The sequence below is a fragment of the Saccopteryx bilineata genome, chromosome 1, assembly GCF_036850765.1.
Source record: "Saccopteryx bilineata isolate mSacBil1 chromosome 1, mSacBil1_pri_phased_curated, whole genome shotgun sequence".
Taxonomy (NCBI): domain Eukaryota; kingdom Metazoa; phylum Chordata; class Mammalia; order Chiroptera; family Emballonuridae; genus Saccopteryx; species Saccopteryx bilineata.
In genome coordinates this window covers 249,128,120-249,153,056 of record NC_089490.1, presented here as the reverse complement: position 1 = coordinate 249,153,056, position 24,937 = coordinate 249,128,120, and the positions used below count along the sequence as shown (strand labels likewise).

The following is a 24,937-nucleotide window of genomic DNA, read 5'->3' as shown; positions in this document are numbered from 1 at the left end:
AGTTCTACTTTTTTATTTCTAAAATAAAAGATATAGAATTTTACTTGTGGAGTGTACTTCAGGAGTCTTTTGTTGCATGTCCTTTCTTTTCTTTGAAAAGCTAAGGGAAATTTTTGGAAAATGATTAATGCAGAGTTGGGACCATTCTCTACTAGAACTCTAATTCTACCAGTTTCAATTAATGTATTTCCCCAACAGATCATTTTTTTAAGTCCTGACTATGGCAAAATTTTTTGTTTAGTGTCTTTTTATTTTATATTAACTGTATTTATCTCTAATATTAATAAACTAATGACTTGAAATTTTAAAATATATATTATATAAATTGCAATTTAATGTTTCATGAAAATATGTATGACTAAATTTAAAAAATTTTACCATATAGAAATAATAATTTTCAATATTTTAAGTCAAAAAATTAGTTGAGTTGTCAAACATTTATCATCACTAGTGAATTTAACAAAGTTTATGAATGTGACACCAAAAACATTGAAGTAGATTCCTTCTCAGAGAATTTATAGAAAATAAGAGACATAACAATATTTGAGGTATACTTAAAAATATGTTAACAAGAGATGACCAAAATATATTATGTATTTTATACATGTCATGGAGACAGTATGATAGAATTTGGATAACTGATGATTAACGCAAAAATTCTTTCTGAATACATCTGAATGGATTAGAAACATATCGCATATTTTTAATTGATAATTTCAAAGCAATTTAACAGATCCTTATTGACCATATATATCTGCAAGATACTGTCTAAAGGAAAACAATTTATAGAGTATATAAAATGAGTTTAAACATTTTGCTTTGATGGTTCCGTCACCAGAGCTTGGAAACTGATTTATCCCTCTGTTTTAAGAGCATTAATTATTTAAGTGAATTTAAAAATACAAGTTGATGAGATGAAGTCTCCAAGGTAAAATATCTGTTCTTCCCAAGTTTCCATTGTATGGTATATTTCTGCCCTTCAAAAAGCAGAAATTCATGTATCGGTTTTATATGCTGAGGAAATGAACCACTAACAAAATCTAGAATAATTATACTATTTGTGGCTTAAAATGCAGAGATAACTAAATTTATACTTATTGGAGCATGTAGCATTATAAATCTGATGAGACAGCAATTATACAAAAGAAAGCAAGCAGAAGATTTACATGAAACTATAAAAATATAAATGAGACTATTATTAGCAATATGTTATGTCTAAAATCAATTATTTCCCAATCCTCTCTAAGAAACACAATGTTATGGAACTATCATTTGAAATCATTCACAAGAGCTAGGCAGAATTCATAAACTGTTGCTAATATGTTTATTTGCTTTTCCCCCTCTTTTCTTACACACACACACAATCACACACATACACGTTCATACACACACATGTTCATACACACTTATGTAGCCAATTTTTATTGTTTTCTTGATTATCATTATCTACTGTTTACTAGACCAGGAAAGAGATTATTAAATTTTATATTTAAATTTTTTTAAATTTCAATTTTGAGTTTTCAAGATAAGATTTGCTAAAGAAGAATTTCAAAAAAAGTCAATTTTATTTATTAAGTCAATACTTTCATGTTAACTTCATTCTAAAATTAAGTATGTGGTAAGCATCAAGTAGCCTTCACACAACCATCGTTAAAGTTTCAAATATATGTTTTTTTTATATTCTTTACTTAAATATTTCAGTGGTTGTACGATTTGTACATATGTCTACATTTATAGCCACTGGAAATTTGTAATAGAAGAATAAACATTATTCTTAGTTTAGCTCTAATTTTTTCCAGAGTACTCAAACATCAAATAAGTCAAGTCATTTTCAATTTCATTTGCAATTAGATTTTGCCAGTGTGTAAACTATGTACTAAAGTAAATAATGCATTTGGGGGGGGGGGTTGGGCTGCTCTTTCACTTTTCTAGAGGGCATTCTCTAGTGAACAGACATTCTGCTCTACCACATTGTCCTCATGAAAGTTAAAAAAGAGATACTCCATTTCTCTAAGGTACTTAAAGAATGTGCAGATTTGGGTATATTCAGTTAACAAAATGCAAGCTATTACAAGCACATTTGTTTCTGACCTATTCCCAGCTTGTCAGCTGATAAGCACTTGATATTCAAAGGAAAATGCGTCAGTTAGGTACTCATTAGCACTGACCCATTTATGCAGATTCATGGTCAGTTGAATAGCTCTGTGGGTGAAAAAATATTTGCTGAGTACCATCAACGCTGTCCCAGCAGGAATGGTGCTGCCCAGTTTTCAAGGTCTGTCCTCTTACGGTCTCCACTATCACGGCTCCCTATCACTATTCCCTACCAAAAATGTGCAAAGAACACATGCAATAGTACTTCCCATTTTGCTTATATTTTCTTGCTAATGCATGGTCATTGATTTTTCTTGAATTAGTAAAGCTAAATAAAGAGCAATTTTACCTAAAGACATTTTTGACCTGTTTAGGTATATAGAATTAAAGTATTCTGTAAAAAATAGATATGATTAGAAATGGCTGATAGATTATATGGTAGCAAAGTAATAAAGCTTTCATAGATTCTAATAGTCAAGGAAAAAGCTAGTTTGCAACTAGCTTTTATTTAGTTTTTTACAACTAAAATATCAAAAATTGCTTTTTAAAAGTTATATGTATGTTTGTTCAATAAACATGTAGACGTGATCAAAATAACACATGCACAATCAGTTGTACTTTATTTTTTAACAGGTGAATAACTAGTACATTCAGGTCTGTAGTTGTTAAACTATGTAAGCACTGTTTAGTTTACTGTAGTCATGTGATCACATGTATATTTAGAGTGCCAGTGATAGAGTTCAAGTGAGATCTGTGACGTTTCAAGAAGAATGCTCAAACAGATGTATGTATATTTTTTAAAACTTTAATCCTCCATTTGGGGAAGTGAAGTCACCCTTGAGTGTCTTTATACCCCCCACACATGTGTGAAGGGGGAGAGGGACAGAGGCTCAGAGCAGCTTTGGCAGGAATTCGAGTTTGCACCAAATAGTAAGGGAGCAGTGCCTGTAAACAGACAACCACCTGTGACCCTCGGGTGGGCGGGGTCTCAGCTGTCTCAGAATCTGGGAGTAGTCTTTCTGAGCAGCTGAACTGAACAGGCCATAAAAGGAAAAAAGAATTAAGAAAGTACCTGGGAAATGAAGATTCTCTTTCAGTTTAAAATGCTTCTGAGGACCTGAGAGATTTTATTATTTCTAAATATTTGGAAGATGTTAATGAGTCTGATGGAAAAGTAAGCAAGTGATTATAGCAATTTGATATTGCCACTACATCTAAGAGTATAATCAGTAGGCTAATATTACATGGCTTTATTATTATTATTATTTTATGAATTCATTTGTACCGTATTTTACAAAACTATTTATCCACAACAGATGGGGAAAAAGCTGGTTTCAGCAGGGATTGAGGAAGTCTGAACTAATTGGGTTTTTGGAGGAGAAAAAGATCAGATTTATATCAAAAAGATTGGTAGGGATTTGTTTTGAATAGAAGACATATTCTTTAGAGACTAGGATAAAAAACAAACAAACAGAAAAGCTGCAATTTGTTTGTTTGAAGGTATGGGAGGACAGAGTTGAGGACATTTAAACATGTCTGTTTTCTCTAAAAAAGATAAAACTTTAAGCTAAACCTGAGAAGAATAGTCATGGGTTTGGGAGAAATAAGAAGAGAAAAAATACTGGCCAAAGGCCTCAAGTCAGGTTGCTATCCTTTAAAACAGCGGTTCTCAACCTGTGAGTCGCGACCCACAGGTTGAGAACCGCTGCTTTAAAAGTTTTAGTAGCCACCATCTTCCTTCTTTCTCCTGTAATCTTCAGTAGCTCAGGTACAGGAGGTGGCCCTTTTGATTGATCAGAAGTTGACCTTTGTAGTGAAAAGGTGATGAAGAAGCACCATGTCCTTATGTTAAATGGAGGTGTGTGGTGGGAGGAGATTGAGATGTTGTTAAATATCAGAAATGAGGTCAAGGTGTGGGTGGAATAGCCAAGTAGAATGAACCCTAGAGAATGAAGAAGTTTTTTTTTATGCAGCTAGACAAGTAATTTTCTGAAAGTGACAAAGGGAGATGGGAAGTTGAGGGCACTGCCATCGGAACCCCAAACCTGTGGAACATGGCGAGACTGAGCCAGCTCTGGTAGAAAGCTCCTGGGGAAGCTGATCTCTGGGGAGTGCATGGCAGGGGGCTGAGTCTCAGGAAAAGCAGAGCAGAAGAGGAAGAATTTTACGACCAGGCTGGATATGTAGAAAATTCATAGATAATGTAGGTGGAGTTTTGGAAGGGACAATGGAAAGAAGAATCCAGGATAAAAGTACCCAACAGCATGAGGCCCTGACAATAGGGGTGTGAGGTGAGGGAGTAGACCATTGCATTTGGACTGTTTACAGAGGCTTCTAGGGGTGAGAGGCCCAGGTTGTTGACATCTCTGAAGGTAGGGGTTGGTCATTCTTAACCAAATCCAGATGGAGTAGGGGACTAATAAAATTAGCCCAGTGACTATAGTCATTGGTCAGTATTCAGAGAGAGTACTTTTCTCCCATGTACCAAGTTAAACCTTCAAATAAGGTGTTTTTAATTAGATTTATTGGGGTACAGGTGTAGGTGTAAAACTCAATACTACACCATCACCCCAAGAAAACAATGTTTATCCACATTTTGTATGTAAAATTTGGTAAATTAATCTGGATTATTTTCAAGGTAAGACTTGTAGAAGGTGCAGTAAGATTCTTAAAATACTGATTTACCATTGATTAAGATGATAATATATATGGAATCTTAGATATATGTTAGCCATGAAACAGACTGAGCAGCTGAATGTTTGTATTATTGTTGTCAATATAGCGGATAGACACTTCATCTAAAAGATGTAACAAGTTATGCAAGTACAGATTTACATAGAGAAATAAAAATATTCCCACCTTGTTTTACACCTTAAAGATGAGAATGTTCTTTGTCCAAAGAGCCACTTCTGGTCCATGTGATATTTTTTAACATTGCTTTGCTAAAAATTCTGAAGGTATATTTGTAACCTTGAACAAATATTGACATAATAAAAGCATATCTAGTCTATAAGTGGTCCCCAACTGTGAAGTCAAAGACTAAGGACAGATCACTGCCTGCTATGAAAAGTGTTAAATTGTTCTTGACAATTATTTTTTTGTTAAGTAAAACATGTAGTTCAAATAGTTAAGTATTATTGATTAAGGCCCACTGATTTCATAGGTGGTTTATTGGAGTAGTGAGAGTCGCTTGAAACAGGATATCAACAAGGAATGTGGAAACATTTGGAAAGATCTCAACTAATTTATGGATATCTTCCATGCAACATTTTGAGGTTTGACCTTTTAGAAACAGAATGAAATATGCATTTCACTGGGGAAAATATTACCAAAAATTTACATATATAATGAACAATTCTGGAAATGTTAGGGCAGGATTAGGGATTCTGAATCAAATTATCTTAGAGCATCATTTGGTTTTGGAAAGTTAATTAGCTATCCTATCTGGAGTCAGTGGATTCTAACTAAGCAGAATTCTAGAATTATAAAAAGAATTGAGGGGGAGTTTGTGACCTGATCTATTCTATTCTTTCTGAGCGGGATAAATGTAAAGCATGGTGCTTTCCACTGACGTATTGTGGTCTAGTTTTTCATGAAAATGAAATAAAAAAGCTGCTTTTAAAACTTATTTTAATTCCTCTTTTGGTTTGCACAAGGATGCGAAAGAAAAAATCCCTGCGCTTTCTGTCTGTCTTCGTGGCAGCCCAGATTGAATAGGGGACTACATCTGCAAAAAAAAAACAAACCCAAAACTTATTTTAATTCCTTTTTTTTTTCAGTTGACTCTTAGCGGTACCACTTAAAAGTAGGTTGCCAATGATCAGAATGACCTCTTTCCGATATTCACACCCTGAACATTCAAATCAGGTTTTAAGCACTAAAAAGATAGAAAATAATTAATTTTTAGTTCCCTGATATAAAACACAGAAGCAAATCTTCACACTCTTCAGATCATGAAGAGGTTACTTGTGTTATTATTGTTAAGCACCTGCAACATTCTCACTCATTCATTTAACAATTTGCTGAGTGTCATAGGTGGTGTTATTTGGTAGGAAGTTAAGTTTGCAGGAAATAGTATTAAGATAATAGAGTTAGGGATTTGTCACTTAAGGATGTTTACCTCTGGAAAAAACAGAAAATATTAATTTATCAATAGTATGGTCAGCTTGACCAGGAAGTTGAGTAAAGTTGCATTACAAGCCACCCTTACACAATAAAAAGTTGTAGCAATGCGTAAATTAGGTCAGATGTTTACTTCTTGGGTTAGCATGACTATCTATAGGTGTCTGTGCTTTAAACAGGGTCATTAATAATCTTTCCACGGATGGTTATGCCTGTCAGACTGTATGACTTATAAGAGCTCAAGAGACAATCAGATTGGGCCCTGGTACTACACATATTCATGTGTGTATGCTTCAAGATTAGCACTTCACACATTATTATGTTCTTCAGTCAGGTAGACAAATCAGGGTGGAGATACATGGATTTGACTATTGAAAATTAGCCTCTGATATCTACAAATGTCATAATAGCCAACTTGCTTCTGCCTCTTCCAAAGTTAGATTTTAGGCTAGCTCCAGAAAGTGAGATCACATTTGAACACATAATGTTAAAAGGTCAAAAGGGGAGACTGTTTATGAAATTTATTATATGAGCTGTTACTGAGCACTCCCTATGGTACACTTAGTGAATAAATGTTGGACTGGCATTGTATGCTGTTGGGAATGGAAATGGGGTAGGGGGACAGGCTTAATTGTAGGGATTGTCCTGTTACAATAGGAATTCAGCAATCACATAGAGGCACACACAAGGAGAAATAAAACACAGAAAACAAAGGCAACACTGTGTTTTTAATATGTTATGAAAGGCCTTATTTCTTCAATAACTTCCTTTATAAAAATAGTGGTTACGTTTCTCTGCAAAACATTTTGGAAGTAATAGGGTTTTCTTAAAGGAATTGGTGAATATTCACAGTATGTTATGTTAATTCAGTGAATAATCCCTTAAAATTTCACAAAGAAAGTCTAATCCCATAAAAACAAAGTAGAAAATTCAAAAGAGTCAGCTTTACTAAGAATGCCCTAGTCCTCTATCTCATTTCAAATCTCACTCTATAGTCTGATAATTGAATAATGATTGCTGTCTGTGTGCTCATAATTTACAGACTTTGGCAGAGAGTTTCAGATTTTTATTTTTATTTTTTTACCACAAAGTATCACATTGATAGGTGATTAGATTCTTGTTTGATTCAGAAGTTTATATGCTGTAACTTTTTCCAACAATGCAATACTTACCCAAAAGACATACTGAACTATTTTGGCAGGAAATATTTAGGCATAAATTATGTTCAACTGGCCTGACCTGTGGTGGCGCAGTGGATAAAGTGTCGACCTGGAATGCTGAGGTCGCCGGTTCAAAACCCTGGGCTTGCCTGGTCAAGGCACATATGGGAGTTGATGCTTCCTGCTCCTCCCCCTGTTCTCTCTCTATCTCTCCCTCTCTCTCTCTCCCCTCTCTCTCTAATAAAAATGAATAAATAAAAAAAAATTATGTTCAACTGTATTACTTTTAATAAGAAATTATTAATGAAAATGTTGATACAATTTCTTTTCACAAATTCAGTGACCAAGAAATATATAGCAGGCAATAATATCAGAAGGACTTTACAGTGGGTTTGCCAAATACAAAAAATATTTAAAAATAACTCAGAGGAAAATAAAATTCTCAGTGCCTTAAATAAATTATGTGTATAGCTTTTTAAATATAAAAATACATGAATTGTTACCTTGAAATCTAGGACCCCAAACTTATTTTAAAGTGAATTCAGACCAGTGTGTACATTTCTACAAAGCAAGATTTTTTGCTGCCTATAATTACTGTGTCAAAAAGGAAGATTGTTTTAAAAATGAATTAATTGCTAGTAGAAATGTATCAAAATGGAAAATGTTTCACTGAAGACTGCTTTGGTGATTTTATAACAGTAAAACTCCAACAGTGCTGCTGTTTTAGTTCTACGTACTTTAGTACACATCTCTTAAGAATCACAGAAGTGTGGTGGTGCAGTGGATAAAGTGTCGACCTGGAACGCTGAGGTCACTGGTTCAAAACCCCGGGTTTGCCTGGTCAAGGCACATACGGGAGTTGATGCTTCCTTCCTGCTCCTCCCCCATTCTCTCTCTCTCTCCCTCTCTTTAAAAAAAATCAAAGGAATTTATTTACAAAGATATGGTCTCTAATTCAAAATATAAATTTTGTAGGGCTTTTTTCTATTTTTCAGATAATTTTGAAATATCTGTTGTCAAAAATAAACTTTTGGTGAATTATACAAAATGTGATTGTAAATATCTCAAGGTGTTTTGTCTTAGTATTTAGTCATATTTATTGTTTTTATGAACCTATCACTAAGAAAGGTTCATAGGAAAGGAAAGCCTGTACCAATATAAGTAGAAATGATAGTTTACTTCTTAAAAACCACATACATTTCTGTACAACTGTTTTTTAACCAAATCCAAGGAACTGTTATCTCAAAGGTCACTATTCTTGTTCAATGTACACAATTGAAGAAGTAGATCTACTCACATAGTTGAAACCTAACTGCAATTAATTGTCAATCTTTATAGTATAGTTACACTCCCCTTGTTAATATTAATGGTTTTTACTCCTTAGGGATGTGTGTGTGTGTGTGTGTGTGTGTGTGTGTGTGTGTGTGTTTGGCCCTTCAGTGAGCCCATTAACTCAACAAGGAATGAGGAACGGAGGAGAGGGTGGTCACCACTTGTGAATGTTGCTAACTTGTTTTAAAGCACTTTGCTAAAATAACAAGAACAGTAAAGGAAAACCACTGGCAAATTCAATTTTTTTAAAAAGGAAACTATTGGCAAAACCAATATTTTTTTTAAAAAAACATGACCTGTCTATGAAATGTATCAATGTGATGGTCGTTCTCCGTGGGAAACCTGCCTTGGCTTTCATACCATAAGGCAGCTAGCGGGGCTCTGCGTCATGATTCAGGCATGCAATTCTGTGTCTATTCACAATAGTCCTTCCCAGGTTTTTATTAAATCGATACTCAGTGACTACAGACGGACGTAGGGAGTATCCTTGACTTTTTAAAAAAGTTTTTTTTCGATTGCAAGCATTATTCTGTGTTCCGGTCCACAGATTTTCCACATGACGTACGATCTGGCCAGCGCGGTGGTCCGGATTTTTAACCTCATCGGCATGATGCTGCTGCTGTGCCACTGGGACGGCTGCCTGCAGTTCCTCGTGCCGCTGCTGCAGGACTTCCCCCCGGACTGCTGGGTGTCGCTGAACGAGATGGTCGTAAGTAACGCGCGTGAGGGCCCACGCTGTGCTGTCCACGTTGTGCCCCAAAGTTCTGGGTGTTGCTGTGAGAGTGAATTTCTTTTTTCCTCCATATATGTTTAGAGAAAACTTCATTTTTCTCCCAGGAATGTAAAATCGGATATTATTATTATTATTATTTTTGACAACAAAATTTCATTTATATGAAATGTTCCTGAGAATATATAGGTGACAGCATCGATTTTTAGATATCTTAGAGTATATTGAGGCATTTTATTTTAAGGGGATACATACAAACATACAATAATAGTACAATGTTCTTTTTAAAAAGTCTACTTCTTAGAGTAACTTATTTTTTCCAACTTGATTTTAGCGTGTACTGTGTTCAAGACATGCAACTCTAGGCACAGTTTAACATACAGAGACGTGTCACAGTGGAAAAGAAAATAAGATGTGCAGAACACGCAATATTTCAGATAATACTTCTCTAAAGGGAAAACAAGGGAAACTTCACAATGAAGATAGCCTTTGCACTTCACCTTAATTAAACGATACATAAATATTTTTAGAAATATGTAAAGTATAAACTTGATTTACAAACCTAACTATATCTACATTCACATTAAGTTTAATAGTGTATGTTTTGGTTTACATAGTGCAGCACTCATAAGGGAATTGAAGTGCTAGTGAATATGTTATAAGTATACATTCACAAATATTTGTTCTTTTTATGTAAGTTCTCAAATTTGCTTCTAGCATTACATTTTATATCTTTATGTATTTCTTTGTTGTTTTTGTTTTGTTTTGTTTACAGACACAGAGAGAGGGATAGACAGGGATAGACAGACAGGAATGGAGTGATGAGAAGCATCAATCATTAGTTTTTCGTTGCGCATTGCGACACCTTAGTTGTTCATTGATTGCTTTCTCATATGTGCCTTGACTGTGGGCCTTCAGCAGACTGAGTAACCCCTTGCTTGAGCCAGCGACCTTAGGTCCAAGCTGATGAGCTTTTGCTCAAACCAGATGAGCCCGCGCTCAAGCTGGCGACCTCAAGGTCTTGAACCTGGGTCCTCGGCACCCCAGTCTGACACTCTATCCACTGCACCAATGCCTGGTCAGACTATCTTTATGTTTTTTAAATTAAGTTTATTAGGGTGACATTGGTTAATAATGTTGTATAACATTGAGGTATATAATTTTAAAATACATCATTTGGGTATTCAATTCTGTGCTCACTACCCATGGTCTAGTCTCCTTTCATTACTTTATATTTGACCCCCTCTACTCTTTTTGTCCCATTCCACCCACTGCTTCCCTGGTAACCACCATTCCATTGTTTGTATCTATGAGTTTGTTTTTGTTTGTTTGTGTGTTTTTATTTTTTGTTCATTTGTTGCTTTTTGTTTTCTATCCCTCACATGAGTGAAATCATATGGTTCTTTTTTTTTTTCTTTTCTGAAGCTGGAAATGGGGAGAGACAGTCAGACAGACTCCCGCATGCGCCAGACCGGGATCCACCCGGCACGCCCACCAGGGGACGACGCTCTGCCCACCAGGGGGCGATGCTCTGCCCTTCTGGGGCGTCACTCTGTTGCAACCAGAGCCACTCTAGCGCCTGGGGCAGAGGCCAAGGAGCCATCCCCAGCGCCCGGGCCATCTTTGCTCCAATGGAGCCTCGCTGTGGGAGGGGAAGAGAGAGACAGAGAGGAAGGAGAGGGGGAGGGGTGGAGAAGCAAATGGGCGCTTCTCCTGTGTGCCCTAGCCGGGAATCAAACCCGGGACTTCTGCACGCCAAGCCGATGCTCTACCACTGAGCCAACCGGCTAGGGCCCGGAAATTATATGGTTCTTGCTCTTTCCCATATGACTTACTTTACTTAGCTTGATACTCTCAGGATCCATCCATGTTATCACAAATGGTAACACTTCACTTTTTATGGCTGCATAGTATTCTATTGGATATGTTATGGCACCTTTACCTGATCGTTGGTTGAAGGACACATTTAACAGAATGTTATCTATGCATTCAAATAGCCTTTTCTCATGTATGACATTTTATGGCAGGTAAATTTTAAGAGACTTTCACAAAAATTTAACTTTAGCATAAATCCAATTGCTTCTCCTTTCTCAAACTGTTCTATTATTAATTTCTTGGCTTGTTATTTTAGAAATGGCATGAACATCTTAAGAATATACACATTTCCATTTAGCTAACTGAAGCAAGCTAATCAGAGAAAGATAAGTGCCATATGATTTCACTCACCTGTGGGATCTAATGAACAAATGAATAACAAACGAAATAGAAACAGACTCACACATACCGAGCACACTGACAGCTGTCAAGTGGAAGGTTTGGGTGAGGGAGGTAGAGGGATAGAGCAAAAAAGAACGAAAATAAAACCCCTCATGGACATGGATAAGAGGGCGGCGATTGCCTGGGAGTTGGGGGGAAATGGAGGAGGGAATGGGGGGATAAGTGGTGATGGATGAAGACTTGACTTGGGGAGAGGTGAGCACACAGTACAGTGTACAGAGATGTGTTGTAGAATTGAGCACCTGAAACCTGTATCAGTATGTTAACCAGTGTCACTCCAATAAATTCAGTTTAGAAAAGAATATACATTCTTTTTCTCCTAATAATAATTATAGCTCAGGCTTTGTATTTGAAGGAAAGGGAGGTTCACATAGTGACATTTTAAGAACTATAGTCTATTTTTCTTTCTTTCTTTTTTTTTTTTTTTGCCCATCTATTTTCTCTCCCTTGCTTCTCTCTCTCCCTCCTTCTCTTTTGCTTCTTTCTTTCTTCCTTTCCTCCTTCCTTTGGGAACTGATATTCACCTGGACCTCTCCTCCATTTCTGCTTGGGTGGCACTGCTTCACAGAAGTCTTCCCTGGTCACCCTAGCTAATGTATCACCAAATTCATTTATCTTTTCTATTTAAAAAATTTAGCATCATGCATGTGCACACACACACACACACACTCTCTCTCTCTCTCTCTCTCTCTCTCTCTCTCGTACATTTATTATTTATGTTTTTCTGTATCCCCTGCCCCCACCAGAATGTAAGTTCTATTAGGTCAAAGAATTGCTCTCTTGCCTCGGTCCTTTCTCTCCAGTGCTGAGAACAGTGCCTAACACAGTAGTTTGTTGAGCATCTGCAGGCTATTTGAGAAATGTCCTATAGGGGAGATTCTGTATTATAAAAACAAAGCAAGGAGTTTGATCAGCTCACTTTTCAAATCTGTGAAGTCTCTTTGACTATAGATCTGTCACTTTTATTTATCACCATAGAATAGTAAAACATAAAGACAGTATTAAAATACTCTGGAGGGGAGGAGAAAGCAACAGATCTGTAATGCTGAGTGAATGGTACAAAAAACACCAACACTGCTGCCAAAAGACAATTTATTATAGGCACCAACTAATATGTAAGATTTCAAGTAATTATTACTTTAAATTTTCCTATGTATCTTTCAAAAAACAGCAATTGTCTTTATCATAAAAGTATTGTTAGGTATTCATAAAGTGCATATAATTGAATGATATAATGTAGGGCAATGCACTTATTATATCTAGTGATTAACAAAGAAAATTTTTAATACTTTGGTAACTTTTCTTTTGAAGTGTCTGCATGTGCTCATTTGTGGATATGTTTAATATAATATTATCAAACCTTTATTATGGTTTAGATATCATGAACTAGATATTTCCTGAATTTACAATGTGTTTCTTGGATCTTTTATTTTTGGCTGGGGGTTTACTTTTAAAATTAGATTATTTTCATAAGAGATAGGAAACTTTGAAGTCTATGTTCAGTTGTAAAAACCAAAAGATATATGAAATTGTAATTGTGAACATTAGTGATAGAAATAAGATAAAAACTATAAAAAAGACATTTTTATCCTATAGAGAATCTTGATGGAGTCATTTGAGCTTGGAGATATTATTGTCTATCCTAAAGCTATTGTGTTCTAGAAAACTTTCTGTCACAAAAAAACCCAAAAAACAAAACATAGCAAAGTGCATTTATGTACACAGAGTCATAAAGGAGAAGTGAAAATCAAATATAAGAAAAATGCCCCCCACATTTATATATCATGCTTACTACATACAAGTCTTGGTGCTTTGAAATATGCTAAATATGCTATCTTATTTAAGGTAAAATAAGGTCATTAGGATAGGCACAATCCAATATGAGTGGTGTTTTTATTGAAATGAGAAATTAGGACATGGACATACACAGGAAAGGCATCGTGAGAAGATGGCTGCTTATAAGCCAGGAAGAAAGGCATTAGAAAGACCAACCCTGCTGACACGGATCTCAGACTTCCAGCCTGTAGAGCAGTAAAACACACTCCTGTTGTTTAAACAAACAAAAAAAAAACCCAACAGCAACAACAACAACAACAAAATGCTATTTTACTCAGTCCTCATAGCAACAGAAGGAGGTAAGCACTATTATCCCCTATTTTGAGAGGTTAAACTAATTATTCAATGTCATACCAGTAGCACAGATTACAGAACCAATAATAGAAAGAAGGCCTATTCATCTGACCCCATAATTTTCGTTCTCAACCACGTTAGAATATCTTGTATTGTACAGATGACAAACAGTTAAAAGTAATTACAAAAGCTGAAACCTTTTGGTCACAATATACCACTTGCAGTAGAAAGTCCCTTGAAAATCACTATTTGAGCTGTGACACTAAAACATAGCAAGACTGACATGCGATGCAGATGTAGAAAAACAAAATCAAATTGGGAAGGCAAAAACTGAGAAGCCAGATCAAGGTGAATGCAGATAATACTGGACAGTCTTGGTTATGGGATTAAAAATTATGCAGTGTCAATTTGACATTGATACTAAATTATTTATAATAAAGTTTAGCAAATTCCTTCTGCCTTCTTCCTTTTTTATATCATGCATTTAAAATTAATTTTTTAAAAATATTTTAAAACTCTCTTAACTATGTTTGCATTTATAGCTATATCTTTATATTGATATATACTTTAAATCTTCTTTAACTATATTTACATTTTTATCCAGATTTTTATCTCTACCTACATATCACTAACAAGTTATACATGTCCTATGATGAGAAACTGGAAGTCCATGTTATAACTATACTATAGCTTTAATGGGTAATTTGTTTAATACAGTTATTCTTATATTAACTATTTCTAATCTTCATTTCATTTCATAGACGTAGGTCCTCTCAGCTATTTTCAGTTTTTTGTTTTTGTTTTTTGTTTTTGTTTTTTTACAGAGACAGAGAGAGAGTCAGAGAGAGGGATAAACAGGGATAGATAGACAGAAATGGAGAGATGAGAAGCATCAATCATTAGTTTTTCGTTGCGCATTGCGACACCTTAGTTATTCATTGATTGCTCTTTCATATGTGCCTTGACCGTGGGCCTTCAGCAGACCGAGTAACCCCTTGCTCGAGCCAGCAACCTTGGGTCCAAGCTGGTGAGTTTCGCTCAAACAAGATGAGCCCGCGCTCAAGCTGGCATCCTCGGGGTCTCAAACCTGGGTCTTCCGCATCCCAGTCCGACGCTCTATCCACTGCGCCACCACCTGGTCAGGCTTCTTTTCAGTTTTTATAAATTCCTCTCTGAAAGAATTCTTTAAGTGTTATTTTTTTAGAGTCAATCTTTAACCATGGTGGGTTACTCGAATTTGGGAGGTAGGAGATAAGACTTGCAAAGTACTAGGTGAACGGGGATAGTTCTTGCCCCACATTTGTAATATTTGCTTTTGTTTTATTCAAGAAATGTTTCAATGATAGAATTGTATCTGAATGAAAAGTTTTGGATTAGTCAGGTAATTAATGTCTAATATAATTAATTTTGAAAATCTTATCATTCCCATGATATTTTGTGACTATGATTCAGGTATACCATGCTAAAATTGTCTTAGTTCTTTATTAAAGAGAGTAAAGGTAATGGTTTTCGGTTTAAATTACAAATATCATGAAATATTTATTTTAAAAACCTAAGAAAATGAAAACTATGACACATTTGAACTTGCATATTAATTTTGATGTAATTTAGGGAATGACTTTAAAGAATAAAAAAAGGGAAGATTGTAGCTAAATAATACTTTCCTAGAGCCATGCTTCTCTACTTGAAGTCTGTAAGTTTACTCTCAGGGAGTCCCCAAGTTTTCTCGCCAGTAATCTTGTAAATATTGGCAATAATTTGAAAGGTTTCAACATAAGCATATTACGCATCTAGGGCCAACTGAATGCCCTAACTGTGGAGTCTGGGTTTGCTTCTGTAGTTGAAGTGTGTTGTGTCATGAGTTGTTATTTCAAAAATTCTGGCTTATGAATTAGCAAGTGATCCATTTATACCAAATGAAAGCTAAATGTTATATTAAATGTGGCACAAAATTTTCACCATAGACAAAGGAGAAATGAGTTGGAAAACTTAATCACTTGTTACATAGCACCCAGCTGTATTTTGTTTAAATACACATACTCTACAATAACTTACGGGGAAGCAATGAGACCTCGATTCTTGTCTTGCTTGAGAGAAGGAATTCAATCAAGAGACAAAGTATAGTAAGCAATGAAAACAAGGGTTTTTTGGCCATGCATAAACACCATCAGGAAAGCCTGAGATTAGTTACAGAATTTAGGTATTTATGGGCTTTACTTCTGGGCTTTCTCATTCCCGTTTTTGTTTTCTTCTTCCTAGCTTCTTCTTCGCAGGTTTATCTGTCTTATTGTATTGCTGTGGGGCTGATACCATATCTGGGAACTGGAGACCAGCAGTCTGGGTGTGGCGAGGTAGACCCTGCATACCTGGAATGCATGGGGGCAATTCACCCCTCCCCCTCCTTTGCCTGTCCCAGCTCATGTCTAACTAGCTACCTAACCTAACATAACTAGTGCAAGAACAGTGATATATTTATATCATATGCAACTGTTTGGTTTTAGCAAAACAACATCATCCATCACAATTTTTTTTTGCTTTGTAAATTTGCTTTTGTTTTTAACAATATAAGACCTTTAAGGATAAGAAACTTATTTCTAATTTTATACTTGTATTTAATCAAGTAATATCATAAACTATTTTAAGCCAACTTGATGGGCATGTGTTATGTTTTATTTTGTTGTGATTTGGAGGAATCTACACATTATTTCATGCAGAGAGATGCCATTCTAGAGGGCAGGTAACAGGCCTTATCTGTATCCACATGTCACACAGATCCTATGCCAACCTTGCATATGTTGCTAATAAGATAAATATTGTTTGTAATGAATGGATGATTATCAACAGTATTTAAAAATTATGTGTGCAGGAATTATTATATAATGCATTTTAAATGTTCTCTCTTGAATAGTTTCTTCTTTGAAAATTTGTACATTAAACCACATATTCAAAAATAAGTAATCAGCCTGACTAGGTGGTAGCGCAGTGGATAGAGCATTGGACTGGGATGTGGAGGACCCAGATTCAAGACCTCGAGGTCACTAGCTTGAGCGCAAGCTCATCTGGTTTGAGCAAGGCTCACCAGCTTGAGCCCAAGGTCTCTGGCTCAAGCAGGGGGTCACTCAGTCTGCTGTAGCCCTCAGGTCAAGGCACATATGAGAAATCAATCAATGAACAACTAAGGAGCCTCAACGAAGAATTGATGTTTCTCATCTCTCTACCTTCCTGTCTGTCTGTCCCTATCTGTCCCTCTCCCTGACTCTCTCTGTCTCTGCCACAAAAAAAGTAATCATTTGACCAACTCATGTTTCAATATACACAAAATTCATGAAATCCAAATCCATGAGTTTCTAATGCTCTTCAGTTCTATATAAATAAGATAATATATTCCAGAAAAAAAAAGATATATGAACCATACTAACCACAAATATCATAGAATAAAAGAGATATAAATGATCTGGAGGGTCTCATTAGTGACATTTGTGTACAGGAAATAAAGGATTTGGTGGAAAATCTAGGTAAGTACCCAATTCTCTGTTCATTCAAATCGAAGTGGCAGGGACAGTTGCTAATAACCGAATAGGCACACTGGGCACATATCCCAGTTCTCTTGCAGTTGAGTGGGACCCTGTGATCATTATGGTGAAGGATCTCTGTACCATATTTTACTTGTAAGTCCAAGCATTACAAAGCTGGTGTGCAACCCTCAGGATCCTCCTGTGGCTGAGAAAGAGGCCCTACGCCGAACCTGTCAAGCTCAGGAAAACTTGCATGGCGGCCTTGCAGACTCCACACAGATGTCTGAAATTAAAGCTGCCTAACTAGAAGCAGTTTACGGTGGGCAGTTACGTCCTGCGGTGGCATTTTTCTCTAAACCAAAGTTAGTGTTTACCTTCCTTGACCCTGTCTGTTATTTGCATCCTCAATCATGTGCCTGATAACATGCTTTTGAAATGTAAGGGTCATCTTCTTTTCCTGTGCCCGTCAGGACAGGCATTCCACCAGAGCAGGAACCAACAAACCCCCTCCTAGTTATTGTTATCATGTAGATTGTCAGCTGTTCACTCTCTGATTCCTGCCCATGTAAAAGAAGTTTCAGTATATACACTTTCACTTTTATCCAATCCCAGAGATTTCCCCGCTTTGCTTTCTCCTGCCCCCCTAGTCTGTCACCAGTCAACTTCATGTAACCCCCTTCAGTCTTCCCCTTTGATTCTGATGAATAAAATAAGTGGTGAAACCACCATTTTCTGGAGTACTTTCTCAGTCCATTGAGACTTTGCTTCCCAGCAGTTGTCGACAGTTTGGCTCAAATAAACTCATAAAAATTCTTACAGGTTTGGAAATTTCTTACGTTGACACTCTCCAGAGATATGTGTTTTAACTTGTCACTCACTACATGACACAGCTCTTCCACACTAACTCATTAAGATGGCAAAATAGAAAGAAAAAATAAAACTGTCTGATTTGAATATAAAGACATGAATTTCAGAATTACATCTTCCCCGGAAATGTTTGTGACTTCAGACGAATCACATTCAGTTCCCTGTGCTTGAGTTCTGAAATGAGTGTCTGTGCTTACTCTCTCACTGAGGTGGTCTCTCTGAGTGCCAGCCATGCCAGGCACAATCTCCCTGCGCCAGGCACTGTCTCTGGTCCTGAACAAACAACGGAGCATGAGACAGAAGAATCCTTGCCCTCACAGGGCTTACCTTCCCCGAGATTTCATTCACACACTCTTTCTAACTGCTGAAAACTAGGAGGTTGTCAAAATGCGGAGTCTACTCTGTAGGAACTGATAAACCAGCAGAATAGGAAACTCAGTGCGGAAGCCACTCATATGAATTTGAATGGAGGCCTTATAGGTACACAGAGCCCAGACTCTTCTGAACTAGGGGACTAATGCTGGTGACACGTCCTCTCTTATTGTCTGCCAAGCCACGTACACTTGAAAATGCAGCTGTTCACACAAGCCTCTTTCTAAATGTTTTCTCCTGTAACCACCCAGACAGTATTTTTGCTTCTAATTCACACAATGAAGTGCTGGTGCTGCCTCTTGGAGACTGAGATAAAGGCCACGAATAGCATAAAATAAAGGTTGGGAGACAGAAAATATTACTTTCAGCTGGTTTTGGATCAGGGACCTTCAACAGAGAGTGGGGACTGAGACACGTAGTCATTTCTCACTCAAAAACTGTGTCAGCCTCAAGCATGTGTGCTGGCGGGCTGAAGTAGGAAGAGCTGTTGGTGGATATCTACTTTAAGCGAATGACTTGAAAAATAAAAAGAATATGTATCATTCATGTGCAAGTTTTCATACATAAGTAGAACATTGAAAACCAGGATGCTTAGATTATCTGTCGATATCCTAGCAGATGTATGAAGACAAAATAGCTTTACTTTTTCTTTTACGAAACCCAATTACTACTTAGATAATGATTGATTAAAATAGTATAACTAACATCAGATAACAAAGAAATGACCCTAAAACATCTTAATTGAAAATATATTTGTCCTCTCTTAAGGTCTAACAATGTATTTTAGATCTGTAATTCTATAAACTAGAAATTGTTATTATATTGTTGATTTTTTTTCTAAATAGAATGTATTACCACAGACTTTTTAAAAAGTCCTCACAAAAGGAAACTAATGTGCTGACAAGTCTATGTAGCTTTCCTAAAAAAAGAAAAAAATGCATTCATAGGTCCTATGATTTATAATAACAAAGTAGGTCAGAAGCCTGCTGAGCATTGTAGTTCTCCTTTGCCATCCAGTTTTCTGCCTAATAGGAACACCAGCCCAGTGACTGTTCTCTATTGGATAGACACACGACCTCATCGCAGAAGAAACCATTTGCGTGCTGCGTTTGTCCCTCTTAGACACTCACTCATTTATAGGAACAAACATATGCAAATAAGCTCTACTATGGCATTTTGTTTTCAAATGAAATGTGCATTGAGACCTTTAACATGAATTATCCTTCCATATAAAGAAAGATAAAAAATATTGCTTAAATTACGTACTGACTATGAATCTACATTAAGTTGACTTACCAGTACCAAGACCAATATATAAATTCTAAACATATTTGTTTTTCTTAGATAGACTAGCACTTAAATTTTAAGGAACAAATAGAAGAAGCACCATTGATGCCAACATGGATAATAATAATAATAATAATATCATAGGTAATTTAACAGATATTAAGAATGCATACTAGAATCATTAGCTGGTCTTCTCTATGCCTTGAGGACATAGAGATGGGTCCAGTGTGACCAACACTTAAATACTCTTCTCATATTACTAACCAGCTGCCTCAGAAACAAGTTCCACCAAAGGAAGAGTTTGTTAACACCTGGCTCTCCTGTGTAACCTGCTGTCTGGTCCTCCATGAATAGAGTTATGAGCACATCCATCTGTGGGCTCATAATTGTACGAGCTTGATAATAATGAAAAATTACATAAGAAAAGTTAAGAATTCACCATCCTATCTTTGTAATTTGTAAAAGAATATATAACAATGAACCATAATATAGTCTCTGTATTCCAATAACATTTTCTAGGATATATCAACAAAATTTTGCTCCAAATATATTCTAAAATTAAAAAAATATTAATTATAATGTCTATTTACAGTGTCCACTAAAGCAATTGTATATAGTATACAGAACACCTGTGCTAGCCTTTGCCATTGTGATCAATGTGGCGAACTAAGATCCTTATGCCTACAAGTTAGGGAATGACTTCTGGTAGAAAATATTTAATTTTAATTGTATTAAAATGAAGACATAATTCATTTTGGCAATCTCACTTTACCATAAACTATATTTTTGTCCTTTAGATGCTGTTTAAAAATTATTGTGTTCTAAGTCCAGCTATTGATTTATATTTATATTTATAAAAATTTGTGTAGTTAAATGGAATTATAAGATGCTAGAGAAAATACTATTTCAGGTGGTACCCATTACTTGTTCACCAATGCTCATAATTCTGATCTCAACTAAGTTATTAAATCTTGAAGAGAAAGAAAAAAATAAGTTTGGCACAGGTCAGTAACCAGTAAATATTGGGAAAATAAAATTAAAGATTTTATTAATCTTCAAATGTTGAAGTCATATTAATGACGTCTCCTGAAGATTATGATGCATTTTATTCATCAATGCTATTATTTATTTGTAATTTTTTAAATTTATTTTATAAATTAAACCTTTTTAAATATATAGCTGTTTAGAAAAGTAAGAAAAAGAGATTAAAAAGAGTTATGTATAAGAAAACATATGGACATAGGAACTTTATAAATGATGCTAGATTCCATTTATACTCTGCTCACAAAAATTAGGAGATGTTTTATCACTTCATATTCATTTTGAAGTATCCCCTAGTTTTTGTGAACAGTATATATAAAAATGTATGAGAATAAGATGTTGTAATGTCTTTTAATGTATATATCATTTAATTTATATCCTAACGCATTGTGTGAACAGGCTAATTATCAGGATGGTTAACTGTTCTATAGGAAAGAAGTCACCAAAAAATTTGAAAGTGAAACAAAAAGAAGGATGAACGCGTTATCTTACAGGAAAATGAAAGAAGAGGGAGAAGTAGGAGATAGTCAAATAGCTAACACAGTAAAGGCAGATTACTCTTCTTCTTGGGCCTGTTTGCCCCACTGCAGACATTCAATACTGTCACCAGGTATCTAAACCAGCTCTGTTTCTTCCAAAGGAAGAAAAACTAATACCAGTTACCATAACCAGCTATTGTTTAAGATCCTAATACTGTTTCTTTTGTTAAGGAATATTCTTATTAAGATCTTTATTTCTCATCCAGTAAGTAAACAATATATTGTGGGAAACAATATGTTTCTACCAACTTTTTGATAATAACCTATTACAGAAATTCCTGTAACACCTATAACTTCTACCAAGTATCTGATATTTAGTATATTCAATTAGATAATTTTATTATTTGGTTCTTTATGCATCTGGCATTTTTGAGACATCCACTTACAACCATGATCAGCAAATTGTCTATATTAAGTGATAAATAAAGAACCAATTACAGTGTCACATTTAACAATATTCTTTTACCTTTTAAAGGCCCTTTTATATGCAATAACTGATGAATAAATTATGACTTAAAAGAAGATATTCGAAATATCTGTCAAAGGTCAAGCAGAAAATTTGTGATAGAACTGATCTAAGACAACATCTAAATGATATTTAGAATAAGGAAAGATTAATGGCATTTAATAATAGTTGAACGAAAGACAAGGATGTGGATAGACCCTCCACATGGGATTCATGGAATGATAAATGACAGAATGTAAGTGGAATACTCTCAATTTTGAGTAATAATGTCTTCTGTGAAGGTGAACTATTTTATGCTGAATAGACTGAGTTAAATTTTAGGGAAATTGAACTCTAAGTCACTACATGAGCCTAGCCCCCTGGCCCATGTGAGCTGCATCTTAAGATGGTGGTAGCTTGAAGAAGGAATGGTGGCCTAATTGCACAGGACCTTTCACAAACCATAGCAAAGAACTGGTGGCTCATGGTGTAAGTAAATAATGTAAGAATTTACAAAGAAAAGATGCAACAAGGCTGCAAATTGCAACCTGATACATTGATGCTAATTCCAAACAAGACTCTGCATTAAATTATATAAAAAAAAATTATCTGTGAAAACTGAGGAAAGGCAGTGTCTGATCAAAACAAGCACTTGTTTAATAAAAGCAAGTCATAACAGATCACTCTTTTAAAAATTCTGTCTCTGTTTGTAGATAATGTATCATGGGAGAAAAAGAGGTTGATGAAAACCTTGTTATATACATATACCAGTCCACTATTTCTTTCTTGAGATGAATGTTGGACAGGTATACACAGTTTATACAATGCTTTCTACAGGGTTATTCATGATACTTTATTATTAAATATTTGGATTAATAAAAAATTGAACTAAGTGGGTTAATAGCTGGTTGAGTGAGTGTTTTCTGTACCCATACCCCAAAGTGCAGATTAATAAATTGATATCAACATAGAAGATACTTAGTGGATATCTTTAGGAGATGACATCTTTTCAACAAAATAATATGATGTCTTTTCAACATATTAATAATAGCCAGGTTGTAGGCACCAAAGATGCAACTAACAGAAAGCAAAAAAAAAAAAAAAAAAAGAGTGTTTAATATGCTGGATTGTAAATTCATATTCAAGAAGGTCTTGTTAAAAGGAAGGATGAACTAAATTTAACAATGGAATTTTTATGTGGCAGAACAAAAGGTCTTATGATAATATCGGAAAGAAAAGGACAAGTACAAGATTCAGACGTGGCTCAGGCAAGGATTTGATAAATACACTGAGTTTTAATGTCTGTAATTTCAATTTATATCAATAATTAAGACACTACTCATGTTAACTAAGTAGAGAATTCTAAACAAGAATATTTTTACAAGAAAATATATTTAGTTTAATTTTGGGCATCCAATTATAAGACGTTTTAATGCTATAAGCAATTATTTTCTGACCAAAAGATACCTAATTATTTCTTTGACATGTAAATGCTCTCTGGTAATCTGCTTTTATTCCTGAAATGATATTTTGAAACTAATTTTAAATTTTTTTGTATGTCAGATACACCGAGGACATTTTGACATATCAGTAATTACCTTGTTTTTTTGTGGCTCTTTTCTCAAAGAACTCAATTATTTAACAGACTATTTAGGTATTGAGAAAGCATTAAAGTGCACCTACATATTGTAAAGACCTAAGAAAAATGTGCCAGAAAAAAATGAAATTATGCCAAATTGAACAAAAGATTTAGTATTTTTACATATCATCCTTACAGCTATTAGACAGTAAATGGAGGCTCCATGCTTTGCATTGCATTTTTCTTTGTAGTATATCTCGTACTATGTAGCAGAATTTAGTTTCTATAACTATATCACTCATTATGTCAGATCACTGATAAACTCTTTGAGAAACTTATATGTGTGTGACTCCTCATCAACAAACCATTAACATCTTGCCTTACAAATAGTCATTTTATTTTTATTACCAGTATTAAAAATAGTCTTTAAAAGGATAAGAAAACTATCATTCTAGATTAATCATTTTCCAGTTTCCATATGGAGCACACTTAGAGAAAAAGATAGAATTATTGTTTAACTTGCAAGAAGTAAGAAGTTACATATTTCACAATTGACTTTACCAAAAATCATGCCATCCTCAATTTGATTGTAATGCATCTGCTTATAAAATTGCTGATTATATTTATTGCAATCAAGTTCTGGAAAACTGAACCCATAGCTTTCTAAAAACACATGTGTCTTTATTTAGAGATAAAACAGTAAATAAATTAATTCCTTCTCTCAATGAATTTTAATTTCTGAAATTACATTTTTTACAGGATGCAGAGCAAACTTTAGTGAGAAGAATGTTAAATCTATATGAAATAAACAACCAATTAAACATCTGTAACCCATCTCTTTAAATAAAACACAACTAATCAAAGCCTTCAATGGCTTATTTTTTCACTTATCTCCTAATAGCTTGGTGCAGAAGACTTTAATGGCAAGAGAAATGGGGAAAGTATCTGAGATTTATTCTGAAAAATAATTCTACTACAGAATTAGTGCAGGTTTAGCCCAATTCAGTGCTCTAAGCTAAGTTTATTTTTCTTTTTGTAGATAGAGCAGTTGAATATACAATAGGGATCCAAAAAAATCTTGAATATCAAATAGCTATTTAATATAGTTTATAGTATTTTGTTTATCATGACAAGAAAGAAAAATGTTTCACCAACTTTTGAAACCAAAAAATTCCCTGTTTCTATCAGGGTCAACTAAGTTAAGAAAATCAGAATACCTTGTTCTCTAAAAATACTATCTGGTGTATAAATTTGATGACGCATAGAAAATTCTTTGAAAAGCACAAGACCACTTGGGACCATCAGTGAAATTAGCTTTTGAAAAATAATTTGAAAAAAAAGAATGAAGTCACTTGGATCCAAGGGTGTTACCCACACATAGTCTAATCTAACCAAACCGATTTCAAAATGGATAGCAAACTTAAGTGCCTTCAGGGACCAATCTGAT

The 24,937-nt window shown here is 35.0% G+C and overlaps 1 protein-coding gene and 1 pseudogene across 1 annotated transcript in view; both read left to right on the top strand.

Moving 5' to 3' along the window:
• The window catches only part of HCN1 (hyperpolarization activated cyclic nucleotide gated potassium channel 1), a 335,249-nt gene that overhangs the window by 190,852 nt on the left and 119,460 nt on the right, over positions 1 to 24,937 (top strand). Inside the window, exon 3 of the mRNA XM_066240628.1 lies at positions 9,256 to 9,417. Coding sequence (XP_066096725.1) covers positions 9,256 to 9,417 — 162 coding nt within the window. The remainder of the gene's footprint in view (positions 1 to 9,255; positions 9,418 to 24,937) is intronic.
• LOC136321171 (small nucleolar RNA SNORA31) lies at positions 5,707 to 5,823 on the top strand (annotated as a pseudogene).